The sequence below is a fragment of the Pempheris klunzingeri genome, chromosome 7 (assembly GCF_042242105.1).
Source record: "Pempheris klunzingeri isolate RE-2024b chromosome 7, fPemKlu1.hap1, whole genome shotgun sequence".
NCBI lineage: Eukaryota > Metazoa > Chordata > Actinopteri > Acropomatiformes > Pempheridae > Pempheris > Pempheris klunzingeri.
Genome location: NC_092018.1, coordinates 857,087 through 874,464, shown reverse-complemented (window position 1 = coordinate 874,464; position 17,378 = coordinate 857,087). Strand labels below are relative to the sequence as shown.

The 17,378-nt window shown below is 45.9% G+C and overlaps 1 protein-coding gene across 1 annotated transcript in view; it reads left to right on the top strand.

Annotated features, from left to right (window-relative positions):
- The first annotated feature begins 13,312 nt into the window (after nucleotides 1-13,312).
- The window catches only part of LOC139204431 (protein unc-13 homolog B), a 53,218-nt gene continuing 49,152 nt past the window's right edge, over nucleotides 13,313-17,378 (top strand). The window contains exons 1-3 of the mRNA XM_070834455.1: nucleotides 13,313-13,384; nucleotides 15,402-15,621; nucleotides 16,030-16,257. Coding sequence (XP_070690556.1) covers nucleotides 13,313-13,384; nucleotides 15,402-15,621; nucleotides 16,030-16,257 — 520 coding nt within the window. The remainder of the gene's footprint in view (nucleotides 13,385-15,401; nucleotides 15,622-16,029; nucleotides 16,258-17,378) is intronic.

The following is a 17,378-nucleotide window of genomic DNA, read 5'->3' as shown; positions in this document are numbered from 1 at the left end:
AACACTGTTGGATCGTCCAGTGGAGCCCACATGGAAGCTCTTCTGGTTCAGTACTGTCAGTCAGCCTGCTGAGGGCAGCCGGCCGCCGTCCAATCAGCTCCCAGCAGCTGCTGCTGACCAATGACCAGAGAGTTGGACGAACACGCTCATGTCTCACTTCATAAGTGGATTCTCCATCAGAGGAGGTTTGCTGAGGGGTGTTTGGGACCACAGACGGCTGTCAAGACTCCCTTCTTCAACTACGAAGACGATCTTTGTTTAACCTTAAGTGTTTTCGTTACTTAAACCCAGAGAGACCTTAATTATACAGTTGGCAGATCATGAAAGAGTCATCAGTCATCTTGGAAGAGCTCTGAGTATCATTTGGCACTGACAAACCGCCCTGTGGTCCCTGATGAAAGAGAGCTGCCCTAACTGATATCCAGCTGTGACTGCATGTGTTCTTATCTGTAGAAGAATGCAGCTGGTGTGTCCATGTGACTGTGGTTTATCTAGTTATTGGACAAACAGCAAATACAGAATCAAAATGGTCAAAACAGAGATTCAGCTGCAGTTGGGTGCGGATGCTGCTCAATTCTCAAATGGGAAATTGGCCCACGGCCAGGCAGGTTTCTATTCCACTCCACTCATGTCATGGACTGAGGCTGCAGACGGGAGGAACGAGGCCAGGCGTCCTGGAAGCCAAATCTATAAGTTGTTCCAATCTTTGCTCCTCATTTAATTTTTATATTACCCCAAATTTACTGCCACAAGCTTCCAGTCATAAAGCATGAATGCACTTGGAAGTCACAGCAAGGTAACAATACTTCCGCTCTAGTTATCGTCACGTCTGAGAAGGTGTTGTTTCATGCCACATCCATGTTGTCATGGATTTAGTGTGAAACAGGAGGTGCTGATAGAAGAAAAAGTCACCTTGTGGCTTCATGTGCAGCGAATGGAAACTGTGTTTAGGCTTCCAGGTCTGTCGTGTACATGTAAATCTTTTAGGATGAGAAACAGAACCATGAATCAACCAGTTCTGATGTCTGCCCCCCCCTCTGGGTCTGTCAGGAAAACTAAATAACATTTCATTTGTGAACGGCCTCAGGAAAACAAGCTGTAATTGACCTTAACCACAGTTATTTCAGACGGGGCCGTTCCAACGAGGTTAAAATGAACATTTCCGAGTTGTGGAAACGAGCTGGCATCCCCTTCTTCCTCTTTTTCTGCTGTGACATGAATGCATGCAGCAGCATTATTCACCAGAGAGGAAGAGGTAAATCTCCAAAGTAATCCTTGTCATTTGCTGGCACCGAAGCAGACACTCAGAAAATCTCGCTTTTTGGCTCCAGTCTGAGTTTCTTCTTTGGGACGTGTCCAATGTGAAATGACAGAAAGAAAGTGGGGAGTGTTGCCAACAAGGAGACATAAATAATAAGAATGATAAAGAAGAAGAAGAAGAAGCAGCGGGAGACGCAGAGAGAGATTAGTTAACCAGCAGATATAAAACAGCTATCTTGTGTAATGTTATGCAAATTGTAGGTTTTGATAATAAGAGCTTTGCACAAAGAAACAGAACAAGCGTCATACTTATAGAGGTCTTGGAGTCCTGACATGGGTGAGAGACCCTCACACCTGCCCAGAGCTCCCTCCCATCCTCCCTGCAGCTCACTAATCAGTGGGGCAGGATGGGGAGGATGGGGAGGATGGGGAGGATGGGGCCTCCTAACCTGCCATCAGCCAGCTGCTCTCACCAGGCTCCCAGGAAACACACACCACCAGTGTGAAGCTTTAAACAAAAGCATCACAGTGTTTTTCTGCCTCGAGACAAAGTTGAAGAACCGTCGCTCTTGGAGCAGCGTCTGTCAGGTGAAGCTCCTGAAAACATGGTTTCACATCTCAAGTGTCTCTAAACAACAAGCGTTACTTGTGACAACATTTAAATTACCGTTGTGGAGCTTATTTCAGTGGCATCTAGCGTCAAGGTTGCAGATTGCAGCTAACTGAGCACCATTCCTCTCAGCTGTAAGACAACCTACGGTGGCCTTTAGGTGTAAGGTACTTCCAGTTCTTCCCCTTCTTTCTCCTCCTTCGTCTTCCAAGTGCTGAAAAAAGCAAGTTGTTTTTAACTTTGACAGATAATTGTGTCCTCGTGAAAGGTTGTCAGACACTCAGAATAACAATCTGAGCCTGTCAGAGGCAAAAAAACGAGCACTTTCTGTGCTGGCTGAGGTGATCTACTGGACCAATTCCAACACTTTTAGTACCTACCAGTCATTCAGACACCAGGATATGAACAGAGAGGACCCAGGGGTAGAAACACAGGAGTTTCCCTTAAAGAAAATAGGCTGTAGGGCCTTTAATTTACTCTTACATTCAGACTTATGAGCAGCAGCCTCGTGTGTGTGCAGTTCTTGTGCTTTAGCGTAAAGGTTTCAGTGCAGTAACTTATATAAGCTGAGTCGGAACATATCTGCCTTAATGTGGTGGCTGGTCTGCCCTCAGGCCTGGATTGATTTAAGTTTGACTGCATTACATTCTCCATCCTACTTCCCTATTCGCTGCCCCCCCTTCACTGGTGCTCCTCACACTGAGTGTCTGCACTACAGTTCCCAAAGTCTTCTTTAATCTCCCTCAATGAAATTAAAAATACTTCATCTTTACTCAATTTCCTTTACTACAACTTAGTGCAGAGAGACTTTACTCTCCTTTGGGTTTATCGAAGCTCGGCTACAGTAGTAAACGTTTTACTGCCAAAAATGTAGACAAGAGTCAGAGTTACAGTTCCTCAGTGGGCACAGAAAGATCACGTGAAAGTGCCTGGAAGATGAATTTAGAACATAATGAGCTAAGAAAGAGGGGAGAGAGTGAAGTGAGGCATTTTTCACTTGACCAATGGTGGCCATGATGCAGTGCATCCATTATATGGCTGAAACGATTAGTCTGCTTTTCTTTTTCTCCTCGAATACTTTGAATATCTTAAGGTTTTACAACACATGTGAGCTTGGCTCTCTTGGAAACTGGTGGTCATTTTTCTCTGTTAAGTGATTTCTGCTTAATCCACTAGTTGTGTCAGACAGTTATTAATTAACCCTGATAAGGTATCGCCTCCGTCTCCTAGCATCCTGAGCTGTGGAGAAACAGATCGCTGTGTTAAAGCTCAGTCAGCCTCTCCAGCAGATATCTCAGCTGTGTGTTTATGCAGATGATCCTCACATATTCCCTCATATTATCATCTCTAATGAAACTTCATTGCTACCTGAAGCCAACCTTTTTGATTAATTCAGTGCTTGTCATCATTAGAGGACTTTTCATACTCACTAAGCACAAAGCATTTGTTTAGCATTTATCAGCTTTTAGTTAGTGTTGCTGGTGTCCGGACCCTGACCCTGGTTACCAGTGGGCAGGTGGGTTTTAAGAAGAGTGAAAAAAAAAAAAGAGTATTGTGCTGCTTTTTTCAGTATTAAGAGAAAGTGTAGAAAATGTGTTCCCTTCTTTTACTCCACCACTGCTGCCGACACAGACATCACAAACATCTTTTAATGTGCAATAGAAGAAGTAGAAGTAAACGTATGTCAGCTTGCTGGTGTCAAATACTTCCTCTGTAAGTTCTGACCTGAACACATATCGATAGATAGATTGATAACACAGTAACACACTTCAATAGAATTATAGAGGATGTGTGTGTGTGTGTGTGTGTGTGTGTGTGTGTGTGTGTGTGTGTTGCCATCAGATCATTGCATGGCGTCCAGCTGTATTGATCAAAAGGACGGTTAGATCACACATGGCAACATGGACCATCTGTGTCCAAGAATTTTAAATGATCGTCGTTTCATGATTACATTTGCTGAAGGTCCTGAGAGCTCAGATGAACCGTAACGTGAGTCACTGTGACGTTTGCTCAACTTCCTGTTGACCTGAAGATGCAGGTCATGCTCATTACCTGGAGATTCCTTTTACTCAAACCAGTAGTTAGCAACATATTGCTGTTAGGCCTTTGTAGCTGTTATACTTTTATATCTTGTTTTATCCTTATTGCTTTTACACCTTTTATTGCTGTTGCTGTTTTTCATATAGATGTTATCCTTTATCTCATTTATATCTTAGTATATGTTGTTATGGAGCCTCTCAGTCAAAGAATTTCACATGATTGTACAACCGGACCGACAGTAAACATCTTAAACTTGAATAGCAATTAATCAATTCCAGTGATGTTCATCAGGGGAGCTTTGCTATTCAGATCCACCTGATACGGTCGGTCTGTTCCTGACATGGTCAGTGTGTCCTGAAAGGCTGATTTAACCTGAAAATATGCCAGCTCCACTACGGTGAGGACATTTAAAATATGTATATTTCATATTCACTCACACAAACTGTGAGCTCTCTGAACTAGTATGGATAACATCTGCCGTATCGTATATTCATATAATCATTTTATACGTTAAGTTTGTCACTTATGCTCTCTGGGAAAGGAGAGGAAATGTGTTCAAGAACAAAACATGTACTCACTATTTTATATTCTGCACAAGCCACCATGTCCCAGCATTTCCCCATTTACACATTTTACCTGATGTTATGCATTGACATATTAGATCAGAGCACAGTAATACTCCTTCTTTGATGATGGTGGAGAGGTAATTCCTCAGATGTCTTCTTCTTCTCCCTAACTGACTCTGATGATACAGTGTTTTCAGTGTTTACAGGTATTTTGTCTTTCTCTTCCTGTTGTAGTCATGGACCGCTGACAATAAGTGGTTGAATAAGCTTCCAACAGGCTTGAGAACTATGATACTGGGGACATTTTGATTCTAACTCCCACAGACAATGTGGGGAAGTAGCTGAGGACAGGCTGCTCTCTTGGGAACATGTTCTCCAGGAATCGTTTCAATGGACAACATGGAGCAGGTGTTGCCCCTAAAGGAGGCACAAAGGCAAAAGTCCACTCGCCCAAAAAGAGGGCTCCAAACCCCAGGGTAGCACTCGTCATTCGGGGTAAAATACATCGTCTCTTGCAAGGGTCTGCAGACCACCATGTCCCAGATTCCCAGCTCTATTATGCAGGTATTGAGGAGGAGGAGGAGGGGGAAACACAGGCAGGCAGAAAGGAGCACAGGAGCGTCTATCCAAAGGTTAGCCCCAGGGCTGAAGCCTTCTCTCCAAAAGTGTCCAACGGTAAAGGACACGGAGCAGCTTCTCCCCATGGGCCGCCATGTGTGGGAGAGGTGGAGCTGAACAGAGAGGGATGTATAAGAATACCTTGTACTTTGCAGCATAAAAGCTGCAGATCCCCAGCAAATCTGAAACGAATCTCGTTCGAGGGTGAACTTCGGGAAGCTCCTGAGCCGACGCGACCCCGCTCGCACTACAGCCCGATAGGCTCAGACATGAATGGTGCCAAATTTGCAGGAGCAGCCGGGAGGGATTTTGCCTCACCCCGTATTCGGCCAAAGAGACCCTATTCTACCGGAGACTATGTGGACTACAACTTCAACAGAACTCTTCCAGGTACGCTGTTGGAAGAGGACGAGGATAAAGAGGAGGAGTCAAGTGCCATCATTGAGCATATTCTAAAAGAGCTGAGGGGGATCAACAAGATCCAGGAGGAAATCTCCGACCTCAGGGATTACCTGACCTCAGTTCGAGGGTCAGTTGAGGAAGTTTCATCCTGTGTAGACGCTGTTTTGTTGGAGATTGAGGGCATTCGCTCTAGCAGCAAGGCTGGTTCAGTGGTACAAGCAGGTACTTGGTCAGGAGCAGGGTGCAAAGAAGGATCGCCCCCCCGCAGAAGGCCTGCTAGTGCTTATGGCAGTTTAGGGAGTGCAATACCAAAGTCTGGTTCAAATCTTTTCCCCCAAGTCTGCAATGAGCGTCATAGTATCCATGGAGAATTACTGCTGCCACGGGCAGAAGAGTCTGCTGTGTCTCCAATCTCTGAATCAGTGGATCATCAGGAACTGGAGGAACCAGAAGATACCTCTGATCATAGCTCAGATATCCCAGTAGGTGCTATAGCCAGGAAGCTTAGCTTTGGCTACCTTGAAAGGCAGGATGGCCAAGACTGTCAAAGCACCAGCTCCTTGTCTTCCGGTCACAGTTCCAAGTCTGAGTCAGACCTAGAGAGACCATCATGTAGTCGTGCTGCAGGGGAATCAGTGTGGGACAGGGAAACTGCTTACCTCAGGGACCGAAGTCGGCAGGCGCATGAATCGTGGAGCCCTCTTTGCTGTGAAGGAGCTAGTAGCTGGGATCACTACAGCGGTGCAGGAGGATATGGTACATCAGCGCAGTGCTCCACGGGAAGCTCAGAACATCTCTCTGTTCGCTCTGGGAAACATTACAACTCACCTGCCAGCACCTCTAGCAGGGAGGAGTGGCAGTCACGGAGGAGAAGGCCTCACGCCCAGGCTGGGATTCATATCCCAACAGATACCAACCTTGAACACCCCACTGCAGGATACGAGTGTGCTGCTGAATTTTCCTACCCTCACAGTTCTGGTTACCACTCAGTTGATGGGCATGATGGAGAAGCAGAGGAGTTCGACTATGGGCAGTCAAGCTACACGACAGACTGTCAAGTTGATAGTTATCAGGAAACTTATTTAGCCTACGAAGAGTCTTCAGCCGTGACATGGACTGAAGCATCCTTATCTACCAGTGCTGCTGATGTGAGCAGGCCATGCATTCATGAGACTGACGTCATCGGCCAAAGCTTAGAAAACCAACTCCATCACCCTGGCAGTGCAGACGTCCAAGCTGGTGGATTCACTGTCAAGAGAATAGGCCGTGCTGTACTCGATTTTAGCTCTGCTTTGCGAGGTGCATTGCGCAAAATTGAAGTACCTGGAGCCCAGAATCCTGAGGAGGAAACAGACTTTGATATATCAATGCCTCCTGACCTGCCTACAGCTGAGTTGCCTTCAAAAACTTCCTGCTATGAGGCACAGTTTGAACAAACACCTGGTGAAACCCTGACAGGTGATGGTGTTCATAGCAGTAATGTGAAATTGAGCAAAACCAATACCCTAGACAAATCCGATCTTTTCTCCGTGGAGCCTATGCTTGAACAAGCCAACAGCAGCCTTACACTGGAGTCTACAGACACCTGCCAACATCCTCCTTGTTCAGACAAGACCCCCCCGTGCCCAGAACAGTTTTCAGTCCGCCCTGATCCGAGTAGCGCTGCAGTACTGCCTCCACCTGATGGCCTTACAGACCAACCTGCACAAGGCCCCGCAGATGGTCCTGCAGATCTGAAAGTTAAAGCCCAGCTTTCGCAATGCACCACTGCAGAATCCCTCTCAGACTCCTTCTTGGCTGATGAGCCTGCAGCACCAGAGGAGCACGGAGAAACTGAGGAGCCACTGCCAGAGCAGCCCACCGCAGACGCTGCATCTCCAGAGGGCAAAGCAGAAGGAGATACAGTAGAGGAGGTGAACCGGATGGATGAACGCAGGCTAAAGTGCCTGAGGAGCTTCCAGCAGATTCTTCGGGAGAAGAGGGAGACCAGGCGCAACCTGGCCAGTACGACCATGTCCACTTTCTCTCAGGAGGACTTCGAAGCAGGTAGTCGTCACTGGAGTTTCAGTTGGAATCATCTTTCATTTCGTCATTTGCATTTTTTATTTCTTAGTTCCGTAAAGGAGTCGTTTATTAGTTTTGAGCTGACACACATAGAGTTGCAGAGTTTAAACAGCCCTCAGGGTAACACAGCGTTGGTATTTCTGTGTTTAAATTCAATCGAGTGTCTTCAACATGTCTTTTCGTGATTTGATCTTGAAACTGATAGATTTCATGTATCTTTTAGTCATCTTAACGTATTGGCTCGTTTGCTCGAATGCCTTCCTTTTCCATAACCACCTCTCCGTCATCACTGTCAGCCAAACTCTTTGCTCTGTCGCAGTTGCAGCGCGATGTGTACATTGATAAAAAGATAACCACCACTGTCCTCTTATTATGTTCCCCCAACAAATGGGAATGAGCCCCCGCACTGAAAGGTCCTTTGGGTATTTACTGTACCAAATGCTCTCTGCTCATTCTATAATTCTCTACTCCCCTGGGGGTAATGTATCAGCTGCCACTCTCCAGTCCCTTACTCCTCTCTGAGGCTCCAGCAGTGGCCATTTGCAGGATTAGAAAACATTAATTATCTCCTTGGAAAGCGAGCTTGACATTAAAGAGGAAGGAGAAGGGAAATATTAAGAGTCATTTTCATGATAAATTATACATGTTAATGAAACATTTATGACCTCAGACCCTCTTCTATCTGAAGACGCAGTGGCGGCGATGCTTTTAACATTAGCCAAGCATTTAAAACGAATGAATAATCCAGGGAGTGTCTTGTTATTTCACATGATGAGTCAAACTGTCTTTCTTTTCTGCCTGTTTTACAGATGGAAGTCAAGATGGAGATCAGGTTACCTCTTTTGTGGTTTCTCTCCCTTTGACCTCACATGACGTCCTTCTTTGCAGTTTTCTGTTATTTTCTTTGGACGTTTTCTCTTTTTAATTCTCTGTTTCTGTTGTGTCTCTACTGCTTTCTGTCAGTCTGTGGAATATGCTAGTCAAGTGGCTTTAGGCTTTATGAGAGGCCAGCCTCAATGCATCTGTGTCCTATTGAGAACATTTGTTGTTTCAGTCATGAATATAAAGATGCCACACAGGAGCAGGTCAGTATTGATTAGGACACAATATTGAGTCTGTCAGGCGGCCATGTTTGTATGTTTTGTCACTGTGGTGTTTTCTTTACTAGCTGTCAGACAAAAAACACGCTCAGAGGAAGCAAAAGTCAATATTCGGTGCAGTTTGGTAGGTGTTTACAAGGTGAAGCCAGATTTATGATGCTCATATATGTAGGAGGACAATATGATCGATTGAAATGCCCTCTTTGGCATGCAGTGCTGAAACTCAACCAGCCCACTTCAGGCCCCGTGTGCTCTCTTTTTCTTCTCACTTTCTAGTTTCTCTCATGCTTGTGTGTGTGTGTGTGTGTGTGTGTGTGTGTGCATGCTCCAATGTCATGAAACCAATAAAGGCTGTCACTGTCAAATGGCTAAATGTGTGACCTTTGACACTCCATTTCAGAGCCGAGATCAAGATGGTGACCCCAGCAAGCACCCGTGGGCCAAGCCAGGGTCAGTAAACACTTTGTGGTGTGTGTGAGTGAGTGAGAGAGAGAGAGAGAGAGAGAGAGAGAGAGAGAGAGAGAGAATAATTACCTGGTGCAGTGTTTACACTTGGATTTTCTTTATTAAAATATTGATCAGTGCATTTTGGCATTTGTTTGTGTGTGTGTGTGTGTGTGTGTGTGTGTGTGTGTGTGTGTGTGTGTGTGTTTACAGGGGAAACGCACCGTTTGGCATTGACAGCATGCCAGACCTCCGTAAGAGGAGGCCCATCCCTCTTGTTAGTGAGCTGGTGAGTAAACCCTGACTGAACTGGACATGGTCAGACTGAACTGATTCTAGAAACCAGGATAAGCACAAATAGACACCTTTAAAATCGGATATGCAGAGAGTGAACACTGATATTGATCATCAGACAAATCACCTTTAATGTTTCCTGACGTGGTCTCATGTTTACCAGTGATAAAGGTGTTAAACCTGCTGCTTGGTAGTTTGTTTCTCTTTGTCACCTCTGGTTATTAAAGCTCTGTGAAAAGTCATGTTAACAAGCTGACTGAGAGGTTTACTCATTCCAATCAGCTCATTTGATCCGTCAGAAGTGATTCTTTTCAGGCCACGTACAGGATGAAACATGGAGGAGCACCTCTGGAGGGGAACCTGCTGTGGAATAATTCCTTTCTCAGCACTGAATTGTTGAATTCAAGGCGAAAGCTGCCGATGCTCTCCGAGGGGAACCTGTTTGTTTGGCTCTAACCTTTTCTTTCTTCTCGCTCTTTTTCCCTTGAACGTGTGGCCTCCCTTCCTCCGTCGGCCCTCAGGCTATGGTGAGTAAAAGAGAAGCTGCTGTTTGATGGGCTTCCTTAAAACCTCTGTGATGCTCCTGATTGTAGTGAAGCACTTCCATCTGCTCTGTGTGAAGCTTTCTTACGTGTGTGTTTAACAGCAGCTGTGATCGTGCACACGTATGCACAAACACAGTCAAACAATTATCAGCCATTGTTCAGCTGCATTTCAAAGCGTTCTGACAAACACACACAAGAAAAATCAATTCCTTCTCTTGAGTGCTTTCAGCCTCCCCTCTGCTGATGGGCGCTCGCAGTGCCAGGGGCTGTTGTTTTTTCAGCTACAAGTCCTTTAATTAACAGTTTGTTTTGCTGCGATTCAGCAAGTCAAGAAAGAAAAGACACACCTGCCTCTCGGAGCGCACAAACGCTGATGAATGTTGTGGAGAATTGTGTCTTTGTCCCTTTAGTCTCACATTTACTTTGAAGTACTTGAGGGAGGCTGAGTACATCCACTGACTGGTCTGTCATCCCTCTGCTCAGAGCTGTGAATATTCACTCCCTGAGATCTGAGAGACTCGCCTCATGTGAGCAGAGAAACTTGTCTCCTTTGATTTGAAGTGGTGAAGGTCACACTCTCGACGGCAGCCGTCTGAGCAAAAGGAGCTCGAGGAGATCCAGAAGCTGTGGGACGGTCTGGTCTGACCACAGGCGGTAATGATAGTCATGATAAGAAATGGTGCACATGATGTCAATGATCTCATCCTGATCATTGGTTTTGGTTTTTCTGCTGAAAACAGATTCTAGAAAAAAGACCCACCTGAAAAAAACCAGCATCAGTTGAAGTGAACGTTGTGTTTAGAACGTTTTCACGGCCTAACTTTGGTGTCACAGCTGTTTCTGACATTTTAGCTGCAGTCAGTTCGCTCCATTAGTTCGCTTGTGTCATTATGAACTTTAATGGCTTTCTTGGATCCAAACTAACGTGTTTGTTCACTGATTGAAGCAGCAGCAGCAGCAGCAGCAGCAGCAGCACAGCAGGCTCCCATGTCCTGAGGTAAAATGATGCTTTGAAGGGAGGAAGAGGAGTAACTACATTCGTGGCCCTGCTGACCTTTTAGCTGTCAGCCGGTGATGAAGCCAAACACAATGTGAGCGAGTTCACTTTAAAACTGGCAGCAACCGTGTGCAAACCGAGGCAGGAGACAGATGGACAAACCATGAGAGTGTGCAGAGGAGACTGGAATAATTAAAGATAAGAGCCCAGAGGAGGTAAACAGTGTCAGAAGATGCCATGAAAGTCTCAGCACACCCGAGACGGTACAAAACATTTCCAGCTGATTCATTTACTGTATTTAGCTTCGGAAAAAGCAAAGAATAAACCAGACCCTAGTTTAAAGCCAAAGAATCCGATTAAAAACACGTTGAACACAGTTAAAAGAGTAAAAACGATGAGCATCGACACAAAGGTGGGGGCCGAGAAGGTCAGAGAGACGTGAAGGGACGAGAGGATGGAGGCCTGAGAGGCGTCTTAGCAGGAGGAGCTGCAGCTTTAGTCACATGACTAGAAATGAAAATCACTGACAGAGAAGTTTGGTTTTGAGTAAAGTTTGTATGTTTCCTCACTTGTTGTTATGGTTACACACATTCGGCGGTCAGCACTTTAGTTTCTGCTGCTCGGACGCTGCAGGACACGTTCCACCTGCGCTTCCTCTCTCTGTATCTGGAGCTGTGGTGTTGAAGAGGACACTTCTGAGAGCACTAAAGGCTGTAATGTGTCTCATAGTGTTCACCTGGACTGTCTGTGCATCGCTATGGAAACAAGGCTGAGACTTCACTCTGATATCCTTGACATTTTCCAAAGCGTACGTCTTACTGTCCCCGTACTAATCAAATCAATTCAGCTGAACTAAAAGCGCCTCAGTGAGGCAGGTTATGTGAGTGAAGAGGTGTAAGTGGAGTGAATCACAGCGACGTAGTAAAATAAATGGCAGCGATCAGTTTAACCTCCTGATGACTGAAGGCTGAGAGGCAGCGAGTGGATCTGCTTCAGGGCCTCATCAGATATCACAGAGATCACACACAACAGGAGGAAAAGGACTAGTTTGATATTTTAGACATAATCTTATTGGCTGTCTTAGAGTTATGGGAGAAGATCGATCATTTCTATTTGATTATATTACATTTTGAGGTTCAGTCATCTGTCTTTGGTTAAATCACTTTGTGTCGCTGGTGGTTATCTGACCCTGCTTCTATTCTCTTGACTTTTATTTATTCATGTTTATCCTATAATTGTTTTGGCTGTGCTCCGTGAGGCTCTTATGAAAGCAGCTGAGGTGAACACAGCCAACAGTTATCTCAGCACAAACACTGGGATCAGGGGCAAACGGGGAGCCCGGCTCTGGTCCTTCCCCGTGGCGGCGCCTCGAAAGCTGAATATTTCTCAGCAGTTTCCAGGCAACCGGCAGTGACTCCAGCAGGTGACTCAGTCAGAAAAGAGTCAGCAACAGTTTTACGGTCTGTATGAATTAAACAAAAGATGTAAATGTTACGGTGACTTTAGAGGTGCTGCTAAGTGGAATATTTTACCCTCAGACGGCCTGGCCAGCTGTTTCCAGCTGTTTCCAGCTGTTTCCAGTCTTTGTGCTAAGCTAGGCTAACAGGCTGGAGCTTCAGAGTCAATGGACAGACATGAAGAAATATGTGCACCGCTCCAAATGTGGAACTGTTCCTTTAATGCGTACCGTCCCTCAGTACTTTCAGACTGCAGAGCAGACACACGTGGCTCTTTCAGATTTCAGATGTGGTCCTGAATCAGATGAAGCTCTGGTTTCCTCTAACGGGACCTCAGTCTGAACTCTGAAGAGTCCCTCTGCATCCTGGAGCTCCTCCTCCTCCTCACACACCTCCAGACAGGAGGAGCAGAAGCACCAAGAAAAGGAATTAAAGAGTTTAAATGTGGAATCTGCTGGTTTCTACTGCACATCAGTTTCTAAATGAAGCTGCAGACGCCGACCTCAGTGGCCTCCATAGTTACGTCCATGCGACGGCGTGCTGCGAGTCTGTTCACGCTGGGATCTGATGTCAGCCACATTTCTGAAACAATGTGAAGAGCCGAACGGGGACATCAGACCTGACCAACAGATCCAGACTGATCCCAGAGGCTCAGTGTGAACAGGCTGCAGTCAGAACTCAGCGTCAACACGACTGAAACGTCCCAAAGCAGAAGACGTTCATGTCCTCACGGAGGGGATGAAGGAGAGTGTGTGTTTCAGACTGTGTATGTGTTGTTCTATCGCTTCTATGACCTTCAGAGTTAAAAGAGCCCAGCATCACACAGAGCTCTGGTCTCCTCACTCTTCTTCTCTCTCTCCTCTCCTTTGTTTCATCGCTGATGCTTCTCTGTCTTTTCTCTCCGAACTCCAGTCGATGATCCAGTCCAGGAAAGCTGGACTCGCCCACACACTGGCCACACGGACCTCCCTGAAAGACGAAGAGCTTGTGAGTGGCCAGATACATATGCCACACACACACACACACACACACACACACACACACACACACACACACACACACACACACACACACACACACACACACAGGAAGACTAATTGGGACCCACACAAACCTGAACTGATATTTGCAGACACACTTCGGTACTCTGCTGTCATTACGCTGCAGCCGTATTGATCATCTGTTGTTCAATATACGGCCGCCTCTGGATTTGCTGAGTCGGCTTTAGGCAGCGTCGGGTTTTAATGGAGCAGCAAAGCTGGACGAGGTTTCCTTGTTGTGTATCGTTGTTAGTTTTGTGCCTTCTGCACAGTGTCGAGTCATGATGCTGATTAGATTCTATTAGGTGAAACATTAATTATTCAAGTAGATAAAGTAGGTCGATGACTAGCAGAAAATAATACAGAGGAGAACCAAACAACCTCCAGTTTGAACAGAATATGATTTATACAGTTTAATTACATTAAAAATAAAAACAACAAGAACATTTTTTAAACCTACATGTCTTGGTGTTAAATGACTAACAGGTACAAAACACTTTGGAACAGGTCCAGCAGATCACCTCAGCCGTTTGTTTAACCAGAGATGTGTTATGTTGCACCAGACCTCATTGACAGAAACAGTAATTTTAGCTCCCAGCACACAGACGCTGCTGGTCTGCTGCTGCCTCCATCAGTTAGTTTGTTTGTGTTATTGTGTGTCACACACATATTGAGTTGTATCTGAACTGACCCTTTAAAACAGCAAAGTCACTCAATAACACAAACAAACTGAACTGATCACCACAGAGGTAGACCAGCAACGTTCCTGTTAAATCCCTGTTTTAGTGAATGTAGTCTGGTGTGTGTGCTGTTTGTGGTTAAACCAAAAGGATCTTCCAGGTCTCTCTCTGTAGGGATCCTTTCCATGATGCTGTCACACACTTAGAATAACACTCTGAGCCTGTCAGTGGATCAAACAAGCTCTTTTAGTGGACCTACTGTGATCAGGTGCAGTTGTCCCAAAGGATCACGTTGCAGCCATTGCAGCCCGTTTGGTGTCTGCTGGCTGAGGTGATCTACTGGACCAGTTCCAACACTTTTACTACCTACCAGTCACTCAGACACCAGGATGAGGACACAGAGGACCAGGGGTTAGAAATACTGTTATTCTTCAAGGTAACGGCTGTATTTGTACCTGCATTTGAATATTTCTGTTCATGTTCAATACAGGAAAATATTACAATGCATGCACAATGTTCGCTGTTGCATTCAGACTATTCTGACAGATGGACGTAACATATGTGCAGAAATGTGAGCTGACAACCTGTGAAAACGCAATGATGGAAACTTCATTATCTATAAAGGGTTTTTTTTAGTTAGTGGATTCAAGGAAGTAAATCAGAGACAATAAAATCAGGTAAAAGCACAGAACAGCAAAATAAAGGCACAACTGAATGAAACAACAAAGGTCAGATCAATAAAACTGAAAGTAGTTGGAGGTTGAAGTGAAAAAAGACGACAGAATAAGTAAAGATAGCAGAAATGAAGCCAACACAAGAAAGGATTGTCTCTATTACACAGGACAATAACACCACCGTGTTCCCATTCCCCCTGGAGTGATAAGCATGATAATAATGACTCACATGCCCTCTGAACAAATCCTGTGTTCACCAAACCGAGCCGGGCTTCTAGTCAAGGTGTCCTCTCGTCCTGCAGAGATGTGCTCACCTCCTCCCACTCTCCTCCTCCGCTGGACAGCAGCAGAATCTCCTTCATCAATAAAGAAGCCAAGAATTACAAAAAACACAAATTAGCGCAGTCACACATGAACACATCTCCAGGAGGAAAAGTCCTGGAGTATCACAGTAATTAATTCATTCCCTTCCCACTCTTGTTTCTGGCATTTTGCTCCACTGGTCTCGGTTGTGTCGCCTCCCCCGCCGTCTATCCTGCCACCTCCTCCCTCTGAGTGTCACTCACCTTGTTGTCCTCCGTCTGATCTTTGTTCCCCCCCTCTTCAACAGAAAAATCACGCCTACAAGAAAACGCTGCAGGCGCTGATCTACCCCATCTCCTGCACCACGCCACACAACTTTGAGGTGTGGACGGCCACCAAGCCCACTTACTGCTACGAGTGCGAGGGTCTGCTGTGGGGCATCGCCCGGCAGGGTATGCGCTGTGCCGAGTGTGGGGTCAAAGTGCACGAGAAATGCCAGGAGCTGCTGAACGCTGACTGCCTGCAGAGTGAGTACAGTCTTTGTTAGTATGACTTTGGTGTTTTAAAGGGTTCTGACACAAACACACTGACTGATGGAGGCAGCAGCTCTAAAATCCCTGTTTTAGTGAATGTAGTCTGGTGTGTGTGCTGTTTGTGGTTAAACCAAAAGGATCTTCCAGGTCTCTCTCTGTAGGGATCCTTTCCATGATGCTGTCACACACTTAGAATAACACTCTGAGCCTGTCAGTGGCTGCAGAAATGCTCTGGATTGAAAGTGAGACGGGAGTTTTTGTAGAAGTCAAACCCATAAACCCTAAAAGCAAAACATGTGGTCCATCTTTTAGCATAATCTGAGCTGTTGGCTGTTTCTCTGTTATCTCTGGAACTCATCGTCCACCTCTCTCTCCTGCTTCCTCCCACCTCGGCGGCTTCAGGAGCGGCCGAGAAGAGCTCCAAGACGGGGGCGGAGGACCGGACGCAGCACATCATCATGGCCATGAAGGACAGGATGAAGATCCGCGAGAGGAACAAGCCGGAGATCTTCGAGGAGATCCGGAAGCTGTTCGACGTCCCCAAGATGGTTCACGTCCAGCACATGAAGAGCATCAAGCAGAGCGTCCTGGACGGCACCTCCAAGTGGTCGGCCAAGATCACCATCAACAGTACGTCCACCCTCTGCCATGAGCTCCACTGTCCTGCAGACCTCTTCTCCTCTCCTGTCCTGAGTCTCTTTTATTCCCCTCTGACTCTCCGTCTAGCAGCTAGTGTCACTTTTCTGTCTTCACTCTTCCAACACAGACATGTTCTTTTCAGAAACCTTTGAAGAGAAGTACAGCGCTGACAGTTTCTTTAAGTAACAGACAAAAGCCAACTTCACGAGTGTCAGACAGGAGAACCTCATCCAAGCTGTCCCTCCTCTTACTTTATCTTCCTTCCTCTTCTCTCTATCTTCTCCAGTCTCTCCTTTATTACTAATGCCCCTCCCTCACGGTGTCCACAGGCCTTCTCATGATAGCTCAGATGTCTGTGTGACTCTCACTGCTGCTGAGCCTGATTCATTTTGTAGTGTGAAGGAGTTAAAGTTAGTCTGTGGAACCAGTGGGCTTCTGCATTGTGTTGTTTGGACGGGCGAGACACCGAGACACCGTGACACCGTGACACCGTGACACCGTGACACCGTGACACCGTGACACCGAGACACCAACATCTGTTCATGGTCGACCTCCGTTTATTCACACAAGCAAGTGTGTGTGTGTGTGTGTAAAGAACAAGTCAGGGCCTCATGTTCATGCTGCTGCAGCTCCTGCACACATAAAATAAAGGAATCTAGAAAATGGAAGTTAAGCTGCTGTAACTTTAAGCTAATCAGTATCTCACTGTCCCGACAGGTGGGAACAGACGTTCTACCATTAAGAACCATTTAGAACGAGAGATCAGTTAGAGCATCTGCAGCCTGGTTTGTTTTTAACCCTTAAAGGGACCACTTCCTTCCTCCTGCAGTACGTTCCCTGAGAGATAAAGGCACACATGACCCTGTTACATATATTCAATAAGTGAAACTAAAGAGTTCCTGCTCAGTGCCTGAAGGTATTTGATCAATTCTGAGAAAGTTTGGTGGTAAATGCTGAGAGGCAGAGGAGAAGCTGAAGCAGTGACTAAGCAGGCGTCCCGACACATTTGCAGGCACATTTAAAATATTTATGACAGTTGTAGAAAGTTAGAAAAGCAGTTTTGGAAAAAGCTGGAGGATAAAACTCCTCCACAGTTTAGTGTCTGCTCCTTC